A 25,300-nucleotide genomic window follows, 5' to 3' on the forward strand; every position below is an offset into this window, starting at 1 on the left:
TTCAAACGGTTCACTCCGACGGCACAGCTCAAGCCCAACAGCACCAACAACTCAGATGCGCTGGTGCCTCAGGCAGTAGAGGGCAAGACAGACTCAGGGGGTTGAAGAGCAAAACATCGTTGGTACTAATACTAATACCGAGTCAACCCCTAAATCTGCCTCCATGTTCCACGAGCCTCACCGTTCCAACCGCGAATGCCATGTATTGCGCAGCGTTTTTGCTTCTTGGCTTGGCCGTCGTCCAGAATACCCTCGCCGAAAATGTCTTCAAAGTGCCGCCTCCTGGTAACGGGAGCGACGAGGACTTGAGGGATAACAAAGTTTACACAATAGGGGAGGAGGTGACATTCAGGTGGTCTTCGGATTATCAGGAATTCGACGTCCTCATTTGGAATAAAGAGATAGACACCGAATTGGGGGCAAGGCCCTCCGCTTGGCTCGTCGGTATGTATCTACTGGCTACTGAAAGTGGCTTTGCTTTGTCATAGACGAGCATAGTCCTTCTTGTACCAGACTAACGTTAATTCAGACAATTCATCCTCCAAAAACTTCACATGGAAAGTCACCTACAGCGTCTTTCCTGAAGGCGCAGATCTCTCGTTACCCATCTATTATCTCGCACTATACCAGGCAGGTAATGAAAACCGGCTTACCACTTCGCATTATTTCAACATCACGGCGGGTGCGGCCACAACATCTTCGACATCAACAACCGCAACCGCGGCCGCGACATCGGCCGCGACATCGGCGATCTCGAGCGAAATCTCCACGTCCACGACCACGAACCCTCCCGAACAGACTAGCAGCTCGACCCAAGCAAAAGGACTTAGCAGAGGAGGTGTTGCGGGAGTCGCAATCGCAGCTACATTGGCCGTGGTTGCGTCTCTCGGCGGTGTGGGATATTTTCTATGGAGGCGACGTTCTCGCAACAAGGCCGCGGGTGGAAATGACAATGCTGGCGGTGATGTCGTACCCAATCACGAATCGCATCAGCCGTACACCGCTGAATGGAAACCTGTACCACAATCGGAGCCTGCCGAGCTTGAGCATAAAGCGGTTAGAACACCAGAACCTGTAGAGCTCAGCGCGGAGGGACGATGAGAACAGGGTTTTGATGTTTTATCGGGAAAAGTTTATGACACTTTGAGGGAGCTTGATGATTCAAAGACGCGGCATATCATCGAAGCAGGCTATGACGCCAGGAAACCTCGCTTATATCATCACGCCTTTGGAAAGAAAACAAACACATCGAAGACGAGGCCAATTGTTATCATTGGTGTTCATTTCACGAAAATATCTACGACTTTGCATATGTTATTATCCACCTAACCTTACTATTCAAACATTCCAATCTGAAGCCTAGAACTTCTTAGCTAATAATCATTATACCACAAGGGGTAGCCAGAATTAGCATGAACGGAGACTCTGTGGCCGGAAACTCTGTGACCGGGAGTGCCCAACTTCCAGCTGAACGACGCGTCCAGTGGGATCTGCGAATGCTCGGCCTCCGCATCGACAGCGTCCAGGTTGCGACCCAACCAAGCGCAGTCCCAGAAAGTGATGAGAGCCCAGAACTTGATGATCGAATGGGCGTACGCGAAGAGGATCTGGAAGATCACCAGCGGCAAGTCCTGCGGGTAGCGGACAAAGTGCGGCCAGATCTTGATCACCTTCGTGAAGAAAATGAAGCCGAGAAGCCACCCCATTTCGGAAGAGAAGAGGCTGTGGCAGAACCAAGAGTTGTAGAACGAGCAGACGATCATGGCGTCCCAGAAAAGAGCAAAATTCACCATGCCGGCGACGTAGACGTTGAAATACGACCACGGCATGCGCTTGAGGGTCAGCGAGCACTTCATCAACATGCATGGGTTGCTGCGGAATGTGGTTCGCGCCCAGCGGACGAGCTGACCGCGAAACTTCTTGAGGAATTCATCACCGATCGTCGTCTCAATGACGCAGTCCTGGGTTTCTTGGAACTTGATCTCCCAGCCGGCGCCGTAGGCCTCGCGGGTGAGGAAGTTGTCATCATCAGGACCCAAGCCCTCTCCGCCGAAAATGCCCATGAAGAAGCGCTCACTGCAGAAACGTTCCATCAGGCCCGGTGCTTTGAGAAAGTTGGAGCGGTAGACGGCGGTGCGGCCCGATACAACAAAAACCCCTCCGTCGAGGCCGTTGGACGCCCGGAGCTCCCAGTTGTGGCGCTGTAGATAGAAACAGCCGATCAGGTTCAGAACAGACGAGACGCTCCACTTACCTGGCGTCGTGCGACGAACACGCTTGAACGTAGCCACGACGCCGATGTTGGGGTCTTCGAAGGGGGCTAGGGCGGAGGAAATGAAGTTGTGACTGGGCCAGAAAACGTGGTCGTCAGCGAGGATCGTGAATTCGGTACGCACCTCGGGGACGGCATGGGCAACCTGACGGCGCTTGGATGGGTGAGGAATCGCGCTGACTCCGATTTCCGTGCCCGGGCTGGCAGCACGAAACTGCGCCGCAATGATGTTGCAGCGCTCACGCATGGCGGCTCCGACAGTCACGATCATGATGGCGGCTGGACGGTTAGCAAGCACGGAGTTCATGCACTCTGTGAACTTCTCGTTGTCGGGATCGATGGTGGGGAGGATAACGGTGGTATGCTGAGGACCCCAAGTCGGATTGAGAGGAACGAAAGCAGGAGTATAGTTCAGAGTCCCGTAGATGTGACAGAAGAAGCGGAAGTAGCGGCAGAAAAAGATGAACATGAAAATGGAATCCCACTGATCGGTGGATATCTTTCGGAATGATGAGAACCAGTCGTGTATCAATTCCCAGTTGTAATACGTGGAAGACAATACGACAACAAGAAAGGTCATGAGACGGGGGTTACTTATGATGAAGAGTCCAATTCCACTTATGATAGAGGTTTCCCGTGGAGGATCCTGGTTTCTCTGGTTCTCGGGGCGCCGTTGCGGCACGACTGCGTTGGGTCTTTGAACATCATGCCAGTTGTCATCGTCCACGATTTGGAGACGAAATTGGCGTTCAGGCATGTTGTTGGACTAGAATTTGTAAGAGGACAGCAGAAGCTTTGCTCTGAAACTTGCTGATGTTGAATGATGGGTTAAGAAGTCGGGGCGTGAAATATGTCTGTGTTCTGAAATGTTAAATGTAGTTCTGAGTTGAGCTTCTGTGCCGAAACGATGAGGATGTCTCGTCTATTTATCTCGATATCTTGACATGCTACCTTACCATCGTGATGGTTTCAAAGACGGTTCGCAACAATCATCTTGCTTAGTTCTAACAATGCTCCAAGAAACCTTCGAATGAACTGCGCCATTCCCTTGAAATCCCAATTCGGTTCCAAGGTTTAGACAAAGAACTTGTGTTTATCACAAACGAGTCTACAAAAGTCAGTATGTCTTTATACGAGAACAATGCCCACGGTTGGACTTGAAGTCTCCTTATGTCTTTGTGAAATAAGTCCATTGTCGGCATGCTCAATCTACTTGAAATGGAGCGAAACTGTTCAGAAGTGCATGGAGTTGCCATTTACGTACATGGCATAAACATTTGAACCGTCTCATGATTTGAACCCTCACAAATAATGAATGTATTCAATGATTGATGGGACCAAAGAGAAACGGATGGGATTGCTGCCCCAGTTGCGTGAAGGTAACAACAGATCAATCAGCCGCGCTCACTGTTCGGTTAAACCAAGGAGAAGGAATTGGAGAACTGCTTTCTTGAATTTAGAGACTAGGATATCAAGTGAAAGTCTAACTATGAATGAAAGCCATCATTGATGACTTGTTGATGCTTCTTCGACATGTTCGTCCCAGAAAGCAAATCTCAGTGTCTGCCGTGCTGGCTGTGACCCGTCATCGGTCGGGTCATCGGGCGAGCGTCCTCAATCTGCTCGGTAGCACCAAAGTACTTGTCAAGTTCACTCTCAAGTTCAGAGCCATCAATGTGTCTCATCTCCTTGGCTCGCTTCACAGGATTGACGCCATCAGCGTGAGCGCTGGCGAAAATGACATCCAGCTCCTCAAGGCTTCGCCCCTTCGGCTCAGGGAACCACAACCAGACACAAGGGATGATGGCTGCGTTGAAGACAGCGAACATGACATAAGTCTGGTAGCCCAGGTTGGCGAAGGCAGGAGGGGTGATCATGACGATCAAGAAGTTGGAAAGCCAGTTGGAGCACGTGGAAAGGGCGTTGGCTTGGATTCGGATGCGCAAGTTGGTGATCTCGGCCGGGTAGAGCCAGGTCATGCCGAGCCATCCTGTGAATATCGTCAGCAACTGCATCTCGGCTCAAGGAGTGGACTGGTTATGAAACTTACCGATGGCGAAGAAAGAATTGAATACGAAAAGGAAGACGGTCGCAGTCACTCCATATCGTGTCTCGAGGTTGGGAGCACCATTCTCGGCCACAGTGCCAGTGGAAACCGTACCCGCCAAGATTGCCATCGAGGCCATCATGCCGAAAGCACCGAAAAGCATGAGCTTACGACGACCCGTCTTCTCGATAAGGGGTAACGCAACGAGCGAAGCCAGGAAGTATTCGGTGCCGTTCGCAGCAGCGAGAAGTCGAGACAGTTCGGGTCCAAAGCCCAGCGAGTTCTCGAACAAGAAACCGGCATAGTACGTGATCAGGTTGATTCCTTGATTTACTTAGCATTTGACAAAGATATGAATTGGGGAAAGAGAAAACCTACCGCAGATCTGTTGGAAGAACTGGGCAGCAACTCCGAGAAGTGTGCGGCGCAAGTTCTGAGAAGGACCGTTCGTCAGAAGCTCCTTGTACTTGAAGCCACCGCCCTGGCTCTGAACTTCAAGTGCTTCTTGGATAGCCTTCACTTCGGTCATGACATCTTCATGGTCGACGGGCTTGCCGAGAAGACGCGCCGTTACGTCGCGGGCCTCATCGACGCGGCCCTTCATGGCAAGCCAGCGAGGAGAATCAGGGAGATATAGGAGACCGATCATGACGATGATAGTGAAGAAAGATTGAAATGCCACAGGGAATCGCCAACGAATCGTGCCTTCCAAAAAGTAAAAACCGTAGTCAATCTGCATATTGATCAGTACATGTATAGTTCAAGGAACGCCGAAAGTAAAGCGCTCTACATACCCAATAGGCAATCATGATGCCTCCTGAAATTAGAGCCCCTGACAATGTGATGAGGAATCCTCTCTGATGAGGCCGCGCACACTCGGACTGCCACGTGGGAATAGCTGCATTTGCTTAGTTGGAGGGACAAGCGTGGGGGGTTTTGCTGACGGGCTCTTACTGGAGGTAACCATGCCATTTCCCACACCTCCGACGATTCTTCCAGCACTGAAAAGGCCGTACTCATGAGCACCGGCTTGCATGATGGTTCCGAGAATCATAATGGCGCTGCCCCAGAAGGTTGATGACTTGCGGCCCCATGTTTCTCCGTAGAACAAGATCAGAACTGCACCCAGGAAGCATCCGATTTGATAGACGGCCACAGCGGCGGCTTGCGTGTTGGGGTCACCGGTGCACTGGCTGTAGTCGCGCTGAGTGTTCTCGGGGTAGTCGAGCCAGCAAAGCGGGTTGGATTGTTCCAGCGGCGTCATCAACACCAGGCTCTTCTGGAAGTCATCGAGCGTCAACAAACTGGATAATACGCCCTAGAAAAGACAGTCAATCATTTGTTACGAGTGAATAGCAGCTAGAAAGACAAACTTGGTCGTATCCAAACATGAGAAAACCTGAAATCGGGCATTTACGAGTCAGTATTGAGTTCTTCTAATCCTTATAGATGTTACACGTACCGGTAGAAGCGATAAAACCTATACACCAGTTCAAAGCCGTGCCTTCGAGGTGTTTCCCGCGCCATTTCCACTCTGGCAGGTCGCCAAGCCGCGAAAAGAAACCCAAGAAACCGCCTTGAGTTTGTGGCTTCTCATTGACGGCGCGGCTGCTATCGACCGAGGAGGGGGTTGAGGTTCCGCCCTCCTCAGGGCGTTCTTGCTTCTCTCGCTTCTCGGCCATGTTTCGACACGACCGTGAATGTGTAGAAGGTAAAGAAAGAGAGATAATCAGGATGATCCCACTGGGCAGGTCTTGGGGAAAACGTGGCCCGGGTACATTGCGCGTCTTGTACTCGCTCAGTTCTCACCTTCGGGGCCGCCATCGACCGAAATTCTGGGTCGCGATGAGACGGTGTCCGAAGAAGGATGACTTGGCTGAGGTCATTTCGGGATGCTCACGGTCGGGCTGCCCAGAACAAATGGAGTTTGCAGTTTGGGATGCACCAACGAAACCCACCCCTGGCTCCAGTATCATGTCTTGGACTCTTGGGAGTTGGCTGTGCTAGCACGAACCTATGGAGAAACGTCCGGAGTGCGGCCTTCGAGATGTCTTCGAATACCAATCAAATCATAATCGCCCTTCCTTCCAGTTCCGAAAGCCTTGCAAGCTTGCGAAAGACGGTCAAAGGACCCTGCATACCCAGACGTCCAAGGATAATAAATGAGACTCAGTGCATAAATTGTCCGATTTGAAATACAGAGATCCGTTGCCTGGCTCGAAGCGCACTCCCGGATCACGAGTTAATGACAAGATTCCGGCTGCATGTGGGCTGCAAAACCAACGCCGAGTTCGACAAGCCAACGATTGAGCGGCATCCTCCCGTACGGGATGCCCAAGAGGGTAATCCGAGGCTGGGCAACCCAAGACTTGAGTTGACATGATAATGTGCAGTCAGCTGAAATTTTAAGGCTCTTTGATTCTCGGCGACATGGATGAATGACGTTGCCAAGTTTAAGCTTAACTCTCTAGTTGGCTGCCGGCGGGGGTTCTTATATCCACGATATCTTGTCCCTCCACTTCCAAGTCGAATATATGCGGAACCCTCACTTGGCGTTCTTGGTCTTGTCTACCGGCATAGCTGGCGGCGGTTGTTTTGATCTACCAAGAAAAACAGAAACGCGCGATCGGCGTTTGTTTGAAAAATCTGATTCCGACTTTTTCGTTCTCGCCAAGTTGATAAGCGCCTGCATATCTTGGTAAGGCTTGTTGGTATTACTTATGAGCGGATCGTCATGACAACTGCATCTGGGACGATGCTCAGTGATTTATTCCATTGGCTGTTTAGATTCTCACCTCTTCCGGTGTTGCCTTACACCAACGGTCTAAAACACGTCGACGGTACGTGTGGTTCGTCTTTCCTCCATTGTCTGGTCTGGGGTATGGGGAAATAGGAGAACGACGCGTCACGTCCGGAGCCTCTCAAGTGGAAACCCTCCACCACATCTAATCTACCCCAAAAGTGGACAACTATCATCCTCAACCTGAGCCTTTTGCTCGGAGGCCTGCCGGATTAAGTTCCGAGGCGCTTGAAAGTATGGAGAAGTGTTCTTCTGACTTCTCTATGGCTTCAGTTATATCTTCCTAGGGGACTGAGTACGAGGAGTGGCTGTACCATTGTCCTCTTGGTTTCTCCAGGAGATTAATAAGCAATTATTTACGTCTACAGAACTGCGTCTTCCAAGCATTGCATACCATGAAACGATAGCAGCAAGACAGGTCAGACACCAGATGAGTCCGTGTCTGGTTTTCTTCATATCCTCAGTCTACCAATCAATTCCAATAAATTGCTCCACCAACCTCTAAGCAAACGTCAAATGACTGTTTCTGAACGGAATCAAGGCCAGAATCATTGCGTGTACATAGTAAGTGGTTCGGTCAATGATATCGTCGGTCAAAAGTCCAACTGAGCCTCTGGTTGTCTTTGAACCCACGTGCCCAAAGACCGCATCATCTGCATTCCCCAGTTCCATTCCTTCACGTAGGTACTTCGCCGTCTCTTCAGGTAGGTAGTAAGCGGCAGTGCGTGCTTTTCCCACCTTGCCCTCTCGGCTCGTAACTACAATCCATGCGAAGTTCAGATACGCCCCGTCGCGGATTTCAACTCCTCCTTCAATTCCAACCCAATAGTCAGCCTCTTTCTTGGCTGCTTGAGCGTTCCGCACCCGGTTCATCGCTCCGAGAAGCGTTTGTTCGTCAGAAACGGGTTGATCGGGCACTTCGGAAGGAACGCTGATTCCCTCAAAATCGAAGGAGCCTGCCATGGCTGATTGAAAGCCTAGCCTGGTGGCGTTCACCTTGACGGGATTTTTCGATGAGACGACGACAACTCCGGTGCGTTCGGTCGCCATGATTTCTTGTATGCTGAAAAGTCAGCAATGCGTTTTAGTTTTTGTTCTCAGTTTGACTTACAAGATGCAGTAACTTATTGTGATGTATCAAGTTGTACTTTGGAGAGTGAGATCAGTTGGATCATTCTAGAAGGATCAGTAACATCAATAGTCCACGAGTACGGGATGCTTGCAGTGACTCAGTCGGCGAGTTGAAAAGTGGAGTTGGCCCGGCAACGGAAGCTGAGAAGACCCATATTGACGGCAGTGAAACATTCACGTGGACTTGATTGATGAGATGATGCTCGGGATTTTGGCTTGTTGATAGTCAAAAAATAATACCAGCCTATGGATCCCCATAGATAGGAGTTGCATAGACTGCCGTTCGCAACCATGAATCAATCCTTGAAGTCGAGTTGACGACAATGATAACAAGCATATTTAAAGATAAACACGGCACAACACTTTGGGGCAGCTCGACCTTCCAGTTGTATTATAATAATAATCTTCAAACTTCTAATAGTCGACTGAAGCTTCTAAGTAGAAAATAACATTGCACGAAGAAATGGAAATAACGAGAGTCCTTTCTGGCATCCGAGTCATGCACACGATGGTTCAACAGCCCAATGACACAGGGATTCCATTCTACTAATACAACTTCCTTATCAACAAGCCGTGATAGCGATCGCCTTCGGAATGCATGATAACACATGAGGGGTAATAATTTGGGGTAGCCAACCGCCGTTATCCGTCTAGAAGCGCTTGCGGGAGTTTGGATAGCAAATGATAAGATTCCATGACTAAGACAGCGCCCGAGAGTCGAGACCCCTCTCATCACTGCCTTCATCGACGAATTTCACCACTTCACCTTTACAAAGACATACCTTTTGCGTTTCAGACATAATCAGTCACAGAGGTGTCACTTTCTCACGACAGAAATAATGCCCGACATCAAGAAGTACACCCTAGGAGATTTCAAACTCCAGAACGGCGAAGTTCTCCCAGGTGCTTGGATTGCTTACAGAACCTTCGGCGACCCCTCCTCTCCAGCCATCGTATATCCTACTTGGTATTCCGGAGCAATCGCAGACAATGAATGGCTTGTGGGCGAAGACAAGACCCTGAATCCCAAAGACTACTTCATCGTTATTCCAGCCTTATTTGGCAACGGGCAGTCCATAAGCCCTTCTAATTCGGACATCAACCCGTTCCCCGACGTTTCGTTCTTCGACAATGTGAGAGCCCAGCATGAGCTTGTCACCAAGGAACTCAACATCAAACACATCAGAGCGGTCTTAGGATGGTCCATGGGCGCAGCCCAGTCATTCCAGTGGGCCACGCAGTACCCCGACTTCATGGACATCTGCGTTCCGTTCTGCGGTGCCGCCAAGACGGCCTTGCACAACCAGGTCTTCTTAGAAGGTGTCAAATCAGCCCTTCTCGCTGCCAAAAAGACCAAATCGGCAGGAAGCGCTCAAGGCCGCGTGGAGACTGCCGAACAGAAGAAGAGTCTTCGCATCTGGTCGGATGAGGAGAAAGAAGTCGGCTTGAAGGCTTTCGGTCGTGGCTATGCGGGGTGGGGATTCTCTCAGGCCTTCTATCGACACGAGCTTTACAAGAAACACTACGACGCCAAAGACCTCGAGGAGTTCCTCGTGGAATTCTGGGAGAAATGGGCTTTGAGCAAGGACCCCGAGAACCTCCTCGTGATGCTCCAGACCTGGCAGAGCGGCGACGTGAGTAAGCAAGAGCCGTACAACGGTGACTTCAAGAAGGCAATGGCTGCTATCAAAGCGAAGACGCTGGTGCTCCCTTCCAAGACGGATCTTTACTTCCCGTAAGCACCACACCATTCGAGGAAACTCCCGCATGCATACTGATTGAACATAGGCCTGAGGACTCTGAATACGAAGTTGCCTGCATGAGCAGTGGTGTGGGCGAGCTTGACGTCTACCCCTCTATCTGGGGACACTGGGCGGGTGGTCCACCGGGCAATATGGAAGATGTGAAATGGCTAGATGACCGTCTGAGAAAGATCTTTGAAACAGCGCCCAAAAGGGAGAAGGTCTGATTTCAGGAACTGGTAACGGAATCATCTTCGGACCTTCGAAAAGATATTCTGTATAGAGCCGCACGCAACCGTGGAATCTAGCTGTCGCTCATCAGATTCGACGGTCATGCAAAATTGTGTTTAATGACGGATGTCATTCTTCGAATCTCACTTTTGGGCCAGGCGATCAGACTATTGCGCTTCAAACAATGGAAGTAAGATCAAGGCAAATATTATGAGGAGGCCAATTGATGCTCCGTTGAGAGAATTCAAAACCTTTGGCGATAAGTACAAGAAATCAACTGTGTGATACAAATCAACGAGACGTAGTGTTTTCGCGTCAGGCTTGATGAATTCTGGATGAGAGGAACAGGGAAAAGACTAATGACCGCTACGCGCTCTCGTATACAGTCTACAGACGCAGGAGCATTTAAGTTAACTAGTCACCTGACCATTTCGTTACGTGATTAAGAACACTGAAGTACTCGTCATTCAAATACCTAAGACGAATATACGCAGCATGAGAGTTCTCACAAGTTTGTTTCACTTCCCATCTTGCTTCATTCTTCTCACCTCAGAGACAAGACACGAATAGCCGGACACAATTCTTTGGAGATAACACTACTAGAAACTGTATAATATATGATTCACTCGATCCTGCTTTGAAAACAGTGAGAAGAATGAGAGGAGGCAGAGAATTTGGCCGGATTACACTTGAGGGTGTGACTCATGGATGACCAACTCCGAACTTTGGTGATTGAATTCTCAGGTTTGAAGTTACTGGTAAATAACTTGTGCATCAAGAGTACGAAGTTCCCAAGCAAGAGAGAAATATGTCGAGTATTCAAGGCAAGTATCTGTGGCAAGTAATAGAGACTAAGCCAAAGTCTCTCATTCGCAAGTACATCGAGGCAGCTTCTAATTACGATATCATAGTGTATCCAAAGGTGCCTCAGGATGAGAATGCTTGCGCAATCTTAACTTCAGGGAGGAATTCCGCGGACACTATCGTAGGATTGAAGGATCATTAGGCTTGGAAAAAGGTGCTTACGTGTGTTCAGCCGGGCAAGGCATACAATTAGTACGTACGTTATTCGACACTGAGATCTTTCCTGAGCCCGGTACAAACAGACAGACGTCCGCTTGATATATACACGTGTAACTCCATGCGCTTTGTGAGAGAAGTCATTTGCGAAGTACAACATTTGACAGAGATGTGATGAATAATCATAAGCACGTCATATTGACTCGTATCTTCGGATGGCGTGTCACTGCGCAAAGGCGGGGTTGAACCGTGGAAAGCGCGGCATTATCCCCGTCGGCGTTTAATCGACTTACAAATTGAGAAAGAGCATACCTCGGCACCATCTTTCTCGATTAACATTTTCCCACGTCAATTGGGCTTTGATAAAAGGCCGTTTCGACTTGTCCTTCTCCCATACATTTGCCTCACTGAGCATCATTCTCACCAATCATTTCAATATGACCCAGAACAAGACACTCATCTTCAAGAAGATACCCACCGGCCTTCCTGTGGCTGGGGAGCATCTGGTCATCGAGGATCGTCCAATCGACCTCGACGATGCTCCCGAGGGGGGCCTTGTCGTCGAGATCCTGTATGCATCCTTCGATCCCTACCTGCGCGGCAAGATGCGGGATCCCAGCAAGAAGTCATACTCCCCGCCGTTCGACATCGACGGCCCCATCACCAACGACACCATCGGCAAAGTTCTGAAGAGCGAAAATCCCGATTTCCCGGAGGGCAGTCTCGTCGTCGCCCATACCCCCATCGCCGAGTACGCCCGCGTGTCTCCGGCCGTTTTGCAGCGGGGGCGCAAGATCCACAACCCGCACAACCTGGACCTTGGCCTCTTTCTTGGCCCGCTGGGCATGCCTGGTCTAACGGCCTGGTCCGGCCTGCATAGGATTGGACAGCCCAAGAGCGGCGAGACGATCTTCGTCAGCTCCGCCGCGGGCGCAGTCGGCCAAGTCGTTGGACAAATTGCCAAGCGGGAAGGGCTCACAGCCATTGGCTCCGTGGGGTCTGATGAAAAGCTTGACTTCATTACCAAGGAGCTGGGATTCGATGCCGGATTCAATTACAAGAAAGAAAAGCCTCAGGATGCGCTAGCGCGTTTGGCCCCTCATGGTATCGACATCTACTTCGAGAATGTGGGCGGTGACCACCTTGAAGCTGCTCTGACGAGCATGAAGGTTGGTGGAAGAATCGCAGTATGCGGTATGGTGAGTACAAACGACAAGATGATTCAAGATGACTGGACTAGAGCTAACCAATCACCTGCAGATTGGAGACTACAATACCCCAGCGGAGGAGCAGACGGGTATCAAGGGATTGATGCAGCTCGTTAGCAAGCAAATCACCATGCAGGGCTTCCTTGTGGGTAACCCGAACTTTGGTCCTGCTCACTTCAAGGACCACCAGGAGAGCTTGCAAAATTGGCTCTCGGACGGAAGCGTGAAGGCGAAGCTGTCAGTGACCGAGGGGATCGACAATGCGGCTGAAGGATTGATCGGCATGTTGGTAGGAAAGAATTTCGGCAAGGCTGTGCTGAAGGTCAAATGAGAGAGGAAGCCCTAGTGAACGAAGAAGAAACTAAGCACGACCTTTGGCAATTGAGTATCTCGATGCTCTCAAATGGACCAAATGTTACTACATTAACCGGTTATTACACTTGTAGCTCATTGTAATGATATGACAATTCGACGTTGATAACAGTGTGATGACAATGGGTTTGAGACGTGTATTTAATATTCGGTGCTTGGTCCATTTGAAAAGAGCTGTAAGCTCCCTAAAAGTGAGCAAAATGCCAAATGTTTCATCTGTAGGTTGATTGATAATAAGTTGCACATGCTCTAGTGTAGACCTTACATGACGCCATATCAACTGATTCGATCTATGAGATGACACCAAGTCATACTCAGCCGATAATCCTGAGGTCGTGGCAATAGTATCAGATGAACTGATCATCTCGTTCTGGGTGTGAAAATCAGAATCGCTTACTATTGCAGTTGGTAAGTCTGATAGATCCAAACAGTCTCATTTTAAGAACTCATCAAAGTAGCAACCTGGAAATCGTGACATTGCGATGTCATTGGTTACCAATATCAACAGCAAAAGTCGCATCGACGCTGCGTCAAACACGTGAGATCGTCACTTGTCAACCCCATATTTCCACATTATAGACTGTTTTCTCTGTTATCTGGAATCTGGGGATGCAAAATCTGGGGATGTTTCCACCGATCGTGACCGCGGCCCACCTTTTATGCCGGATTTCGTGCTGACATCTTACAGCTCTAACCACCCTCAGTCTGGACCGCATCGCAGAGCCCCCCGAATCTCCAATGGCATGTTTAAGCTTAATCCGGATATTGATTGCCATTAATTATCAAGCCATGGAACCATCAAACGTGGCCGCGCGCCCATCTGTGATTGCCTCTGCGTCTCTGCGTCGGGGGAAGCTCTCGTCGGGGTCCTCGGGCCATTTCGATAGGTCAATGGTTTGAGGGCGCGATGAGCCTGGCAGTTGTTGGTGCTCGTGTGTCCAACTGCCAGTGCTACCTCGATACAGAGATTGAAACACCGTCTCCCAGGACCTCGACGCGACTCGTAAAGCGGCCCAATGAACGGGTTCAGGGACAGGGGTGGTCTCAAGTTTTGGAGACGAGAGTGACGTCTCCCTGCGTTCGAAAATCCCGCGCAAACATGCAGGCGAGCGGACACTCCGGAGGAAGAAGGTCTGAGAGATGATCAAAATCATCAAATTGTGCCGCCTGTTGTGCCAGTCCAAGATACGTCACCATCCGGAGGTGTCACTCATTGCGACGCTGGGGCTAGTGAGATGACCACCGTCGCACAACAGGCCCACCATTGTGAACTTGTAAGCCTATGGCGCGACGGAGTTACTCCGAAGGTATTCGAGGTTTGCCGTCGATATAGCCGATGACGGCCGGGCATCCAATCAGACAACGGACCGGGGGACTCGAACTCGACAGGGCGGCGGCGACGGGATCCGTATCTCACACACATTAAATGCAAGGCCAAGCCATGGTCAGCGACACTACGGATAGAGGGCCTTGGGTGTTCCACAATTTCATCTCGAGTGTCTCCAATGAAAACATCCAAACTCATGCGAACGCGCGCTTCCAACTACCTCTGGAGGCTCTGGAGGGTCGCCTTTGCTGACGAGATGGGGCCGAAGGTCACCCGATTCCCCCCACCGCGCCCAGGAAATCAGACGAGGGGGACAATGAGACGAGGTTGATCTTCTCCTCATCTTGATGTTTGGATGGATGGATGCCCATGCTTACCCCGGAGCGGGGGAGAGTCTGGGGTTTCCAATTGTCTTTCACAAGTTGGAAAAGCATGAATAATGGACCTCGATGGAAACTTGTCCGGACTCTGGGAATGTATTTAAGACTGCGCCGCTGCCATCTCCATAACTTGGCCAACTTGGCTCCCTTGGCTCACCTCTTGGCTCTACGCTGATCGATTGGCACACGCCGCACACGTCGCCTCGTTTGCTGTGAACCACCAAATTAACTGGATCTTGCCAAGCTGTTCGAACGCGCCCAGCAACCATGGGTAACGACATCGACGAGGTCCCTCGCCCGTACGATGACGGGTACGAGAAGGAGACTGGGGATCTGAAGCCCCAGGCGGAGCTCGCCGAGGCGACCGATCGTCGCGAATCGGTGGCTTTGAACATCGTCCAGAATCCTTTGCAGGTAAGCAACTGAGATTGCCGACCCGAATGAACCAACAAGACAATGCTTGGTCTCTTCACCCGCGTACTCTGCTGACTCCGGTCCACCTTTCTCCGCCCAGCGCAAAACTCCACAAGAGACCGTCGCCGATGCCGTTGAGTTCGCCGAGACCAACGGCTTGGCCGAACAGGCCGCTTTGTTCGGGCGAGCCGCTCTCGTCGCCCGCGACATGGAGAACTTTGACGGCATCACCGAACTTCTGGACGACGAGCGCGCGGCGCTCGAATACGAGAGAGACCACAAATGGCATGGTCCCAAGATGCTCTGGTACTCGATTGCGCTTTGCGCCGTCGGAGCTGCCACTCAAGGATGGGATCAGACGGGTTCCAACGGAGCCAACCTGACTTTCCACGAGGCTCTTGGTATTGACAGCGGATCCGAGAGAGACGATTGGATCATCGGATTGATCAACTCCATTATTTTCCTCACAGCTGGCTTGATGTGAGTTTCATCAGCTCCCTCGTTATTGTCTGCGCCCGTAGTAACTAATTACTTCTCAGTGGTGCATTCATCGTTGATCCCCTGAACCACTACTTCGGTCGACGAGGCGAGATCTTCATCACGGCTCTCTGCCTGACCGCCACCCCGATCGGCTCGGGCTTCGCCAAGACATGGGAAGGCCTCTTCATCGCGCGTTTCGTGATGGGAATCGGCATCGGCGCAAAGAACGCGACCGTCCCCATCTTCTCCGCCGAGATGGCCCCCCACCGAGTCCGCGGCGCCCTCGTCATGTTCTGGCAACTCTGGGTCGTGGCGGGCATCTTCCTGGGCTTCTGCGCCAACGTCATCGTCAAGGACACCGGCGACATCTCCTGGCGTCTCCAGCTCGGTTCGGCCTTCATCCCGTCCTTCGTCCTCGGCGCCGGTATCTTCTTCTGCCCCGAGTCCCCGCGTTGGCTCATGAAGCACGGTAACCACCCCAAGGCGTTCCGGTCCATGTGCCGCCTGCGCGCCCACCCCATCATCGGCGCGAGAGACTTCTACTACTCGTATGTCATCTACCAGCAGGAACTCAAGGAGGCCCGCGGCGCTGGGTACTTCCGCCGCATGTGGGACTGCTTCTCCATTCCTCGCATCAGGCGTGCCAACTACGGCGCCAGCACCGTGATGCTTGCGCAGCAAATGTAAGAATTTTAAGACATCTTGGACCTTCCTGGACTTCATCAACTGACATAAGCAGGTGTGGTATCAACATTATCTCCTTCTACAGCTCCACCATCTTTGTGGACGCTGGCTACACCGCCGTCGAAGCGCTGTACGCCTCTTTGGGATACGGTGCCATCCAAGTCATTGCCACCATCCCCACGTTGTTCCTCATTGACACGAAGGGCCGAAGGAAGCTCTGCATGATTGTGAGCTACCCCACAAGCAATCTCGGACTCTCTGGTAGCTGACCGTTACATCTAGACATTCCCCTTCATGTGTGTTTTCCTGTTGGCGGCAGGTCTCTCTATGCTCAACCAGAACGATGACCGTAGCCGTGCCGCACACATCGGTCCTGTGGTCCTGTGAGTTACAGTCTCATACTCTCATAGGGTGCTTCCCACTGACCATCTCCCAGCTTCGTGTATCTCTTCACCATCTGCTACTCTCTGGGTGAAGGCCCCGTCGCATTCCAATACTCTGCTGAGGTTTTCCCCACCATTCAGCGTGAGCAGGGCATGGCCTGGGTTGTCTGCATCAACAACACCTTTGGTGAGTCGTCATGTGCGAACATGCTATTGAAGCGTTATTGACAAGCCCTAGCTGGTATTCTGAGTTTGACCTTCCCTCGTATGAGCAGCGTCATGACCCCCACTGGAGCGTGTAAGTAGCACACTCTTCTCTATCTATCAACCGGATCGCTAATAAACATTGCAGTCGGCTTCTACGCTGGTCTCAATTTGATAGCTTGGTAAGTTCACGACGACTTGATTCATTGCCCGTTGCTGACTGGTCAGGTTCATGATCTTCTGCTTCGTCCGCGAGACCAAGCAACTTACGTTGGAGGAACTGGACCGTAAGTCAACCTCTTCCATTCGTTTTGAGTTTCTGCTAACGTTTTCACAGAGGTCTTCTCTGTTCCGACAAAGGATTTCATCTCTCACGAGTTGAAGGTCACCACTCCGTACTGGATCAAGCGCAACCTCCTCTTCCAGAGACACCTCCCGAAGCCGCCGGCGATTATTGCAACGGCCAGCAGCGGGGTCAGAAAGAGGCAGCCCGTCTCAGACTCTGCTTAAGTGGAGGTCGAAGAATCATCAGAACATGTTGCGTGTTCTGGGAAAGATTCACTGCTAATGGAATGGCTCAAACCTCACTGTCACACGGTTGGGTTATGATCCATCACAAGTTTTGTTCGCATTAGGAGACGAAGTTGGATATATAATGGCTGGTGATCGGGATCATGTTTGTTATTTTGAGATACCACTTGGCAAGATTGTGGAATACAATGATATGTGTGACATACCATTCTCACTTCCTACATGTGATGAACTCCAGTACAGAGCCTTCTTCGACTTGGAGGAACTGTCAGCAAAACTTGACTCGCTGATCCACATGGCGTTCAGTGCTGCGGGTGAATTACAGATGACGGATGACAGCAGCTTTATGAAGATAAAACTATCAGAATCGTTGCGGTATTCCGAGTTTCCCGGTATGTTTGATTTCAGGTCTTGTCACCTCAGGTTCAGACCAGGACAATGCTCCGGATATAAAAGAGACCGCATGAAAAGACATGATCTCATTGATGTGCAATGCCCCTTTCTAGATTGCATATCGATACCCGGGCCGCGCTTCCATACCCGGAGCATATGGCAGTTCACCGGAATCCAATTTCTTGTTCAACCTCACATAGTACTGTCTCAAAGCCAGACAAGCAATGATGAAGACGCCCTGAGTAACACCGACAGTGATCAAAGCTGGTCTGTACACCGGAGCATCCTCCCGCCGAAAGACCATGGACGATATCACGCCAGCCAGGTTCATGGCCATGTAGTTGACGCCGAGGGCAATGGCACGCCCCGTTGTGGTCGGAGTATTCGACGCAACCCAAACCGGGATCAGGTTGGAAGGGACAAAGGTCGCGAAAGTGATGAGATAGGTGATGAAGTAGCCGATCTTTTGGTGGTTGACGAGATCCAAGGTTCCGAGGAGGATCCACGCCAAAAGTGAAATGACGAGTGTGCCGCACGAAAATGAGGCACGTTGCTGGTATCGGTCTGATAGCCACGTGATGGCGAGCTGGCAAACCGAGGCGGTTAGGTTTGGGCCGACTGTGTAGAGATTCGCTTTCGTCGAATCCTTGGTGAGGCGGTTGATGAGAGTCTAACTTGTGAGTAAGTAAGGCGATTGGGGAGGGTAGGAGATTCAATGGAAATCGCTCACAGGTAGGAAGTTCGAACTACTAGCAACACCAACACCGTACATCAAGGCGAGGAAGGCGAACGCCCAGGTGGGCCAGTGTTGGAGTTGCTTCTTCGCATCTTCCCATCGGAATCTCTTGTCCTGATCTTGCGAATCTTGTTCGAGACGCACTCTGGCGATGCGGCGTTCATCATCGGTGTACCATCGGCATTTGTCTGGGCTTCGAGGAGCGAACAGGTACAGGAAGATCGCAACACCAATTGTGATAGCACCTTCAATAATGAAAAGATATTGCCATCCCTGTAATTGTTAGCAAATTGAGTGAATTTCATACGAACGTTACAGGTAAACTCACATGCAACTCCCCGTTCCATCTGAAGACACTCCACGAGATCAAACCACTCACGGCCCCCTTCACAGTCGCTTCATGTTAGCGGATGCCCGACAGAGAATTGTGTACGATGAACGGGTCCTGATGAAAAGAGGTCTCACAGCAATGAATCCCATTTGACCTATCCAGCACACTCGAAATCCCATCTCTTTGCGAGTATAGAAGAGCGACAGGTAGTACACTTCACACGGCTTGTACGCAGCTTCCACTGCCCCCATGATGATGCGAGTCGCCATGATACCGGCAAAGTTCGTAGCGCCAGCAGCGCCAAGCGTACAAGCTCCCCATACCGCAATGGCGATGGGGATGATGAGCGAAGAGTTGTACTTCTTGGCGAGGATTGTCCACGGAATATTGAAGAGGGCGTAGGGGACGTAGAACAGAACCAGGAGAAGTGAGAACTGGTTTCCCTGAAGATTGAGGTCCTTCTCGATGCCATCTGTTTTTGCGTTTCCGAGGTTCGCCCGATCCAGTGTATGCGTGAAGTAGGCAAGTGCTTCGTGTTTGATTAGCACAACTTCAACCACAGTTCGCCATGATAGTTGTGGTGTCGACTTACCAAGACCGGGCATCATGAGCAGATCCGTTTTTCTCACGAGACGCTTTTCTGCCGCGGCATCGCTGACAGCTTCTGAAGCGACCGCAACAGAAGAATTTTGCTTCTCATCTCGTTCACTGTCGGTCATGATGAGCAACGTTATCACTGAATAATTAGTTGAGACGACAAAAGTGCGATGAGATTCAATGACGAAGCAATCTCTTCCCGAATATGAACGTTAACACACATACATGGGAAATCGGTGTACAAGTAGTTATTAACCAACATTGCCAGGCCCCGTTACCGCCACCATACTCATGTCCGCCTCTCGTCTTGGTATTCCATCGAGAACCCGTGCCTGACGGGTGAGGCATGGGTTTTAAATATCTCATCCTCCAGGCATTGCAGAATACGAGGGGAAGATAACGCCATACCGGCAAGTTGAAGCCCACACCCAGAGTCTGGGGCTTTCATGTCTGTTAATCAGCTACATGGCCGACAACGAAGCATGCTTCAGTTAACCCCGCCAATGATGCCGAGAGGAGTTATCAAGTCGGGACCTTGGCGCCGTTTGACGTTATTAACCCCGTTCAACCCCCGGCGCCGAGAAGCGGGGTCTATCTTGAACGACTGGCCACGAAACCCGTGCCTGGACTACGAGGCACGGGTTCATGCGGAGAAGAGGTCCGGTGCATGCCCGGGATGCCGGCGACAATTTGCTACCCCGCTTGAGCAGATACGGCCTCCGCTCCTCTGTCTGAGGTGGATGCCGATCCAACAGGCGGTTCTCACAGATGTCGTGATTCCGGGGGTTTGTCACGACGCATGAAAAGGTTGCATGGAAGGATTCAACTAGGGTCACACTAGTTCACAAGCATTTGCAGAAGATATGTCTCGAGGCGCAAGTCCCATATTCCGAGCGGAGCTTGTCCGACGATAAGATCAACGATGGCGATATTGAAGGTCCGGTCTCGCAACTAAGAACTCAAAGACACTAACTCAAGGACATGCTAAGCTAAGAATGTCTTTCTCAGGTCACGTTCACCAAACCTCATCTTCTCAATTCGAACCCCCGGGCACCAAAATGGCAGAATCATCACAAGCTAGAATCCCATCTCCAGTACAGGAACCTGATGATGGACAGTCCGCTTCCTCATCCGCAGCTATACAAGAGGCAGATTCCAGAGCTGTGGTTGTTCATCCATCACAAGGTGGAAACGGCAGGTTTTGGGGCTGGCGGTCGGCCTTCATTGCTGCAGGCATTGCCATCTTCATCAGTCCGTTCAGCAAGCTTGGGATCTGGCTCCTGCCAGCAGAGGAAACTATTGACCCAACGAACTATGCTCTCAGGACAGAACGAGTTCTGAAATCGACGCCTCTGATCGACGGCCACAATGACTTACCATGGTTGTTACGCGTGGAGCTGCAAAACCGCATTTACGACGGCAAATTTGACCCCAATCAACGTCTACTTGGCCACACGGATATTGGCCGTATGAGGCAGGGGAAAATGGGGGGTCAATTCTGGAGCGTCTACGTCCACTGCGATGCTGCCCAGAAGCACTTCGAAGATCCTTCAGTAGGCTATACTCTTCTTATATCTGGGTATCAGTAACTGACAAAGTCTTCCAGTGGGTACTTCGCGACACTCTGGAACAAATAGACGTCGCGAAGCGCTTCATTGCTGAGTACCCCGACGTCTTCACGTACTGCACAACACCGGCTTGTGCTCGCGCTGCCTTTGCTTCGGGGCGAATTGCCAGCATGTTGGGTATCGAGGGAGGGCATCAACTCGGCGGTTCCATCGCGTCGATACGTCAGGCCTATGAGTTGGGAGCGCGCTACATTACGACAACCCATAACTGCGACAATGCGTGGGCGACGTCTGCGTCAACGGTGGCCGCGGGAGGGGAAGACCATGGTCTCACAGCATTCGGCGCCGCCTACGTGCGTGAGATGAACCGGCTGGGCATGATGCTCGATCTGTCCCACGTTTCTCATCAAACGATGAGGGATGTTCTCTCACTTGCACAAGCTCCGGTGATCTTCTCTCACTCAGGAGCGTATTCCGTGACTCCCCATCTGCGGAATGTGCCTGATGATGTCCTACGAAGCGTTCGTCGGAACGGGGGCATTGTCATGGCGGTGTTTGTTAACAGATTCTTGAATATGAAAGACCCCAGTTCGGTAACTATTCACGATGTTGTGGATCACATTTGGCATTTGGCGGATGTGGCAGGCTGGGAACATGTAGGCATCGGGTCCGACTTCAGCGGCACACCTTTTACGCCCGCCGGTCTCGAGGTATGTTATGCATAATACGAACTCGAAGGCGCGACATCATCTGACATCTGTAGGATGTATCCAAATTGCCGGACCTATTTCAACTCCTGATGGCTCGTGGGGCTACTGACGAGCAGATGAAACTCCTGGCGGGTGAGAATCTCCTGCGGGTGTGGGCGGATATTGAGCGCAGAGGAGAGGAAATAAGATCCGAAGGCCGCAAGGCTGTCGAGGAGGAGTGGGAAGGCCGTAAATGGCACATCGCCTACAAGAGTTCACCGTTCATGTATCGCGAGACTCGTGAGCGAGCGGTTAGAGAAGGATGGGGGCAGCCTCATCAGTTCGGAGTGGGTGACAAACGGCCAATTACGAAGGAGGAAAAGCATCTATGAGATCGGTATATCTAAATTGGCGCTGGAAAGCGTTATATATGAATCCATAGCTGGGCTTTCCATGTCAAAAAGTTCTTACCATACAGAATACTGTATGAAATAAACAACTTACATAGCTTTACTGTGATAATGTCGCCTTCTACATGACCACACCCGTCCCATAGTGACTGGTTGGGACTTCAGACAGCATCTTTTCATTATAGTAGCATTGAAAGCTAGTTGACAACAGATTCCAGACCGACTCCTCAGACCATTCTTGCCGTCCGACCTGGAAACTAGAGGGCAACACAAAGGCGTCAGCGGCCCACATGATGATACCATCCGCTGGTTATAACACCGGGGGCTTGGAAGCAACAATTCGTCTCCGCTCTAGTTAATAGGCCGCTGTTTGCGTCAAAATTCCCGTTCTATGTGTAGCTATGCGACTGATCGGACCATGCCCGACAAAGACAGGGTTTGCGCATGAGTATCTGCAAGGCATGAAGAGATGAATAACCGCCGCTGTGGTATTGGTGCATCTCTAAAAAGGTCATGTAATTGGGAATTTCTGATTGGATATATCTTCTTTTTCGGATGTCGAATGTACAGCTCTAACAAATTTGATCATTGGAATTGCCTACATTAGACGCTTCGAGTTAAACCTCCTAGCTCCGCGGCTCTGAGTTCACTCCTCCCGGCTGCTTAGAAATATTGGCAAGATTCGTACGCACTAATTACTGGCCGATTTCAAACCCCCAATAAAGTGCAACGGTGGGATTGGTGGTTACGTTGCTCAAGTTCATATTGTGAACGAATGCCAACTGCAAATTCCGTTTCAGCTGAAGCTCAAGAACCTTATCCCGTCAACAGCCTCACTTCCGTCCCATTAGACAAATGTCTTGGCAAAATGACCGCAACTAAATTGCCACTTCTTGGTTTTACCGCTGAGTATAGCTGGATCGTCTTGGGGTTTATCAAGGCATTTATTCTTGTCCCGTCTGCGTTCTTCCTGGTATACGTCATCTTCAACGAGGCCATCCGTTTCCGGCTTCGGGTTCCCAAGCTCCCCGGTCCACTTGGACTTCCTCTGGTCGGGAGTCTACCATCAATCAATGGCAAGGTGAACTCGGAGGAGTATCGAAAATGGGCGACGAAGTATGGTGATGTCTTCCAGCTGCAGCTAGGGAATACGACGGCTGTTGTGGTGAACAGCGCGGCGGCGGCTCGGGCTCTGTTCATCACACAGCGTGAAGCGACCAACGGTCGACCTATCTTCTATGTACTCCATAAGAAGGTGCAACGTGGTGGCCCGGTTACCAGTATTGGAACAAGTCCGTGGGACGAAAGTTGCAAAAGACGAAGAAAAGTGGCTGCCACGGCTCTCAATAAAGTGAGCGTGGAGAGTTATCTACCGGTATGTCGAGGAGAAGAATGCCCGGCCACTGTCAGCCCAACAGCATGCCTAAGATCACCCCAGCTGGATTCGGAATAACTCCGAAATCTCCATGGAATGTGACCGGTCGAGCAGAGACACTGAGGCAACATGAAAAAGCCCCTGTCTTGAAATTCACTACCATTGCCCGGAAGAAGACTAGACTAATGTCATCCAGATTTTGAACCTCGAGTCCAGGGCCTTTATTTCGGACATTCTATCGACCTGTCGCCGGGGCAAGGCTCCCGTAAACGTCTTGGATCCGGCCCGGAAGTTCGCTCTCAACCTTAGTCTCACTTTGAGCTACGGCACGAGGTAACGTACCAAAGATGTCACTTGAGTCTTTGCAAACGGCATATTGACCGAAAGCGCCGTTCAGAGTTGAAGACGTCAAAGACCTTCACGACGACCTGCTTCTGTCGGAGATCATCTACATCGAAGAGCAGATCGCTGCCTTCCGCGACGTTTCTTCCAACTACTCCAATTACATCCCGATCTTGCGCCCACTGCACAACCTTGCGGATGCCCTGGGGCTTCAATCTGGAACATCGATGGCGGACATTGGAAAGAGACGTCATGCGTATCACGCAGCACTGCAAAGTAATCTTCGAAAACAGATCGCTGCCGGCAACGATAGACCCTGCATCCAGGGTAATGTGCTGAAAGACCCAGAGAGCAAGGGACTCAGTGAGGGCGAGCTTCTGAGTGTGAGTCTCAGCATGATGGCTGGTGCCGATACCACGAAGCGCTCCATCATGTGGGCGATGCTACTCCTCGCTCATCGGCAAGACGTCCAGGAGAAAGCCTACCGAGCCATAAGTGAAAGTGACGGAGGACGGTTGTTAGAAGCTCCGGACGTAGCTCATACAAAGATCGAGTATCTCGAGGCGCTGACGAAAGAAATCGGGAGGTACTTCGTCGTCTTGAGATTGGCGCTGCCCAAAGCAACGCATTCGTACGTAAACTGGGGAAAGGCGACGATCCCGCCAAAAACATTGCTCTTCTTAAACTCCTGGGCTTGCTCCCGAGGTACGTTGTACACAAATTGCCTCAACTAAACCATCTCCGAGGAGGCCGGCTCTAACCTGAGTCACAGATCCGGCCGTTTTCTCCGACCCCAACACCTTCACTCCCGAGCGATGGCTTGACGGCGACCAGACAGCGAACCGCCATCAATATGCCTTTGGTATTGGCGGACGCATGTGTGTGGCCAGCCATGTGGCTTCCAAAGCGCTTTATACGGTACTTCTACACTTGATCGCTCACTTTAAAATCCTTCCTATCGAAGGTGCTTCAGATACTGAGGTGGATCCGGTTGCTGGTCTCGCCGTCCCTGGGAACCACCAAGCTGCCCCTAAGGCAAGACATGTACGATTTTTGCCGAGAAACGGCGAACTGACAAGAATGATGCTATCTGCTTAACAATGTGGAAGCATTACTCGTCTCATCCAACGTTCCAATAGAAAGAATGAAGATATGATGATGCCGTACAGAAACATGTTGTTGCGTCAAATCATGGAATCGATGGCCCAGGAAGGTTTAGCTTGAGGATATCTGCACATTGATTCACATGATACTATTAACAAAATGATTTATGCTCCTTTTGCACCACCTCTTTTGGGCAGTAATATACGTCTCATGCAAGGTTCGTGTCAAATAGTGGTGCGCTCGTAAAGTCGCCTGCGCAAACCGGGTGAAGTTTCTGAAAACGGAAGTCTCGTGATGCGATGAATGAGCATCGTGGATTCGAAAACTTGGCCAGTTGGTTTAAAATCCAGATCCGGCCGGCAGGACTTGAAAGTACTTGGATTAAATCCCGTTCTAATACTGACGTCCAGGCCCTAGTTGGTCGTAGCCACGATCTACGCCTGATTCTTAGATACCCTGCTTGATCATGCCGTTCATGACGATTGGGCGGACGTTCATATGTCATCACGTCCACTGCAGCGAATCTCAA

At 50.9% G+C, this 25,300-nt stretch overlaps 7 protein-coding genes across 7 annotated transcripts; 4 read left to right on the forward strand and 3 right to left on the reverse strand.

Moving 5' to 3' along the window:
- Window positions 1-1,373: 1,373 nt before the first annotated feature.
- On the reverse strand, window positions 1,374-3,029 carry CkaCkLH20_10108 (glycosyltransferase family 2; the record flags this gene model as incomplete). Its single annotated transcript, XM_038892822.1, has 1 exon — window positions 1,374-3,029. The coding sequence occupies one exon, from the start codon at window positions 3,027-3,029 to the stop codon at window positions 1,374-1,376; it is 1,656 nt and encodes a 551-aa protein (XP_038741742.1).
- A 799-nt stretch (window positions 3,030-3,828) lies between these two features.
- CkaCkLH20_10109 (uncharacterized protein) lies at window positions 3,829-6,001 on the reverse strand (the record flags this gene model as incomplete). Its single annotated transcript, XM_038892823.1, has 7 exons — window positions 3,829-4,262; window positions 4,323-4,643; window positions 4,698-5,052; window positions 5,114-5,217; window positions 5,274-5,637; window positions 5,693-5,718; window positions 5,782-6,001. 7 exons carry the CDS (start codon window positions 5,999-6,001, stop codon window positions 3,829-3,831), a joined length of 1,824 nt encoding a protein of 607 aa, XP_038741743.1.
- A 3,088-nt stretch (window positions 6,002-9,089) lies between these two features.
- CkaCkLH20_10110 (homoserine acetyltransferase family protein) lies at window positions 9,090-10,219 on the forward strand (the record flags this gene model as incomplete). Its single annotated transcript, XM_038892824.1, has 2 exons — window positions 9,090-9,985; window positions 10,039-10,219. The coding sequence occupies 2 exons, from the start codon at window positions 9,090-9,092 to the stop codon at window positions 10,217-10,219; spliced, it is 1,077 nt and encodes a 358-aa protein (XP_038741744.1).
- Window positions 10,220-11,680: 1,461 nt separating this feature from the next.
- CkaCkLH20_10111 (zinc-binding dehydrogenase) lies at window positions 11,681-12,782 on the forward strand (the record flags this gene model as incomplete). The annotated part of the gene is made up of 2 exons (XM_038892825.1): window positions 11,681-12,442; window positions 12,504-12,782. The coding sequence occupies 2 exons, from the start codon at window positions 11,681-11,683 to the stop codon at window positions 12,780-12,782; spliced, it is 1,041 nt and encodes a 346-aa protein (XP_038741745.1).
- Window positions 12,783-14,797: 2,015 nt separating this feature from the next.
- CkaCkLH20_10112 (sugar transporter) lies at window positions 14,798-17,205 on the forward strand (the record flags this gene model as incomplete). Its single annotated transcript, XM_038892826.1, has 10 exons — window positions 14,798-14,944; window positions 15,045-15,424; window positions 15,484-16,107; window positions 16,164-16,335; window positions 16,391-16,491; window positions 16,545-16,678; window positions 16,730-16,789; window positions 16,844-16,877; window positions 16,924-16,982; window positions 17,033-17,205. 10 exons carry the CDS (start codon window positions 14,798-14,800, stop codon window positions 17,203-17,205), a joined length of 1,884 nt encoding a protein of 627 aa, XP_038741746.1.
- Window positions 17,206-17,728: 523 nt separating this feature from the next.
- On the reverse strand, window positions 17,729-19,405 carry CkaCkLH20_10113 (uncharacterized protein; the record flags this gene model as incomplete). Its single annotated transcript, XM_038892827.1, has 5 exons — window positions 17,729-18,289; window positions 18,350-18,628; window positions 18,684-18,740; window positions 18,821-19,215; window positions 19,279-19,405. The coding sequence occupies 5 exons, from the start codon at window positions 19,403-19,405 to the stop codon at window positions 17,729-17,731; spliced, it is 1,419 nt and encodes a 472-aa protein (XP_038741747.1).
- Window positions 19,406-20,341: 936 nt separating this feature from the next.
- On the forward strand, window positions 20,342-24,765 carry CkaCkLH20_10114 (uncharacterized protein; the record flags this gene model as incomplete). The annotated part of the gene is made up of 6 exons (XM_038892828.1): window positions 20,342-20,836; window positions 20,890-21,561; window positions 21,615-21,851; window positions 23,522-23,658; window positions 23,723-24,372; window positions 24,440-24,765. The coding sequence occupies 6 exons, from the start codon at window positions 20,342-20,344 to the stop codon at window positions 24,763-24,765; spliced, it is 2,517 nt and encodes an 838-aa protein (XP_038741748.1).
- Between the last annotated feature and the right edge of the window lie 535 nt (window positions 24,766-25,300).

This window comes from Colletotrichum karsti (assembly GCF_011947395.1).
Source record: "Colletotrichum karsti strain CkLH20 chromosome Unknown Scaffold38, whole genome shotgun sequence".
NCBI lineage: Eukaryota > Fungi > Ascomycota > Sordariomycetes > Glomerellales > Glomerellaceae > Colletotrichum > Colletotrichum karsti.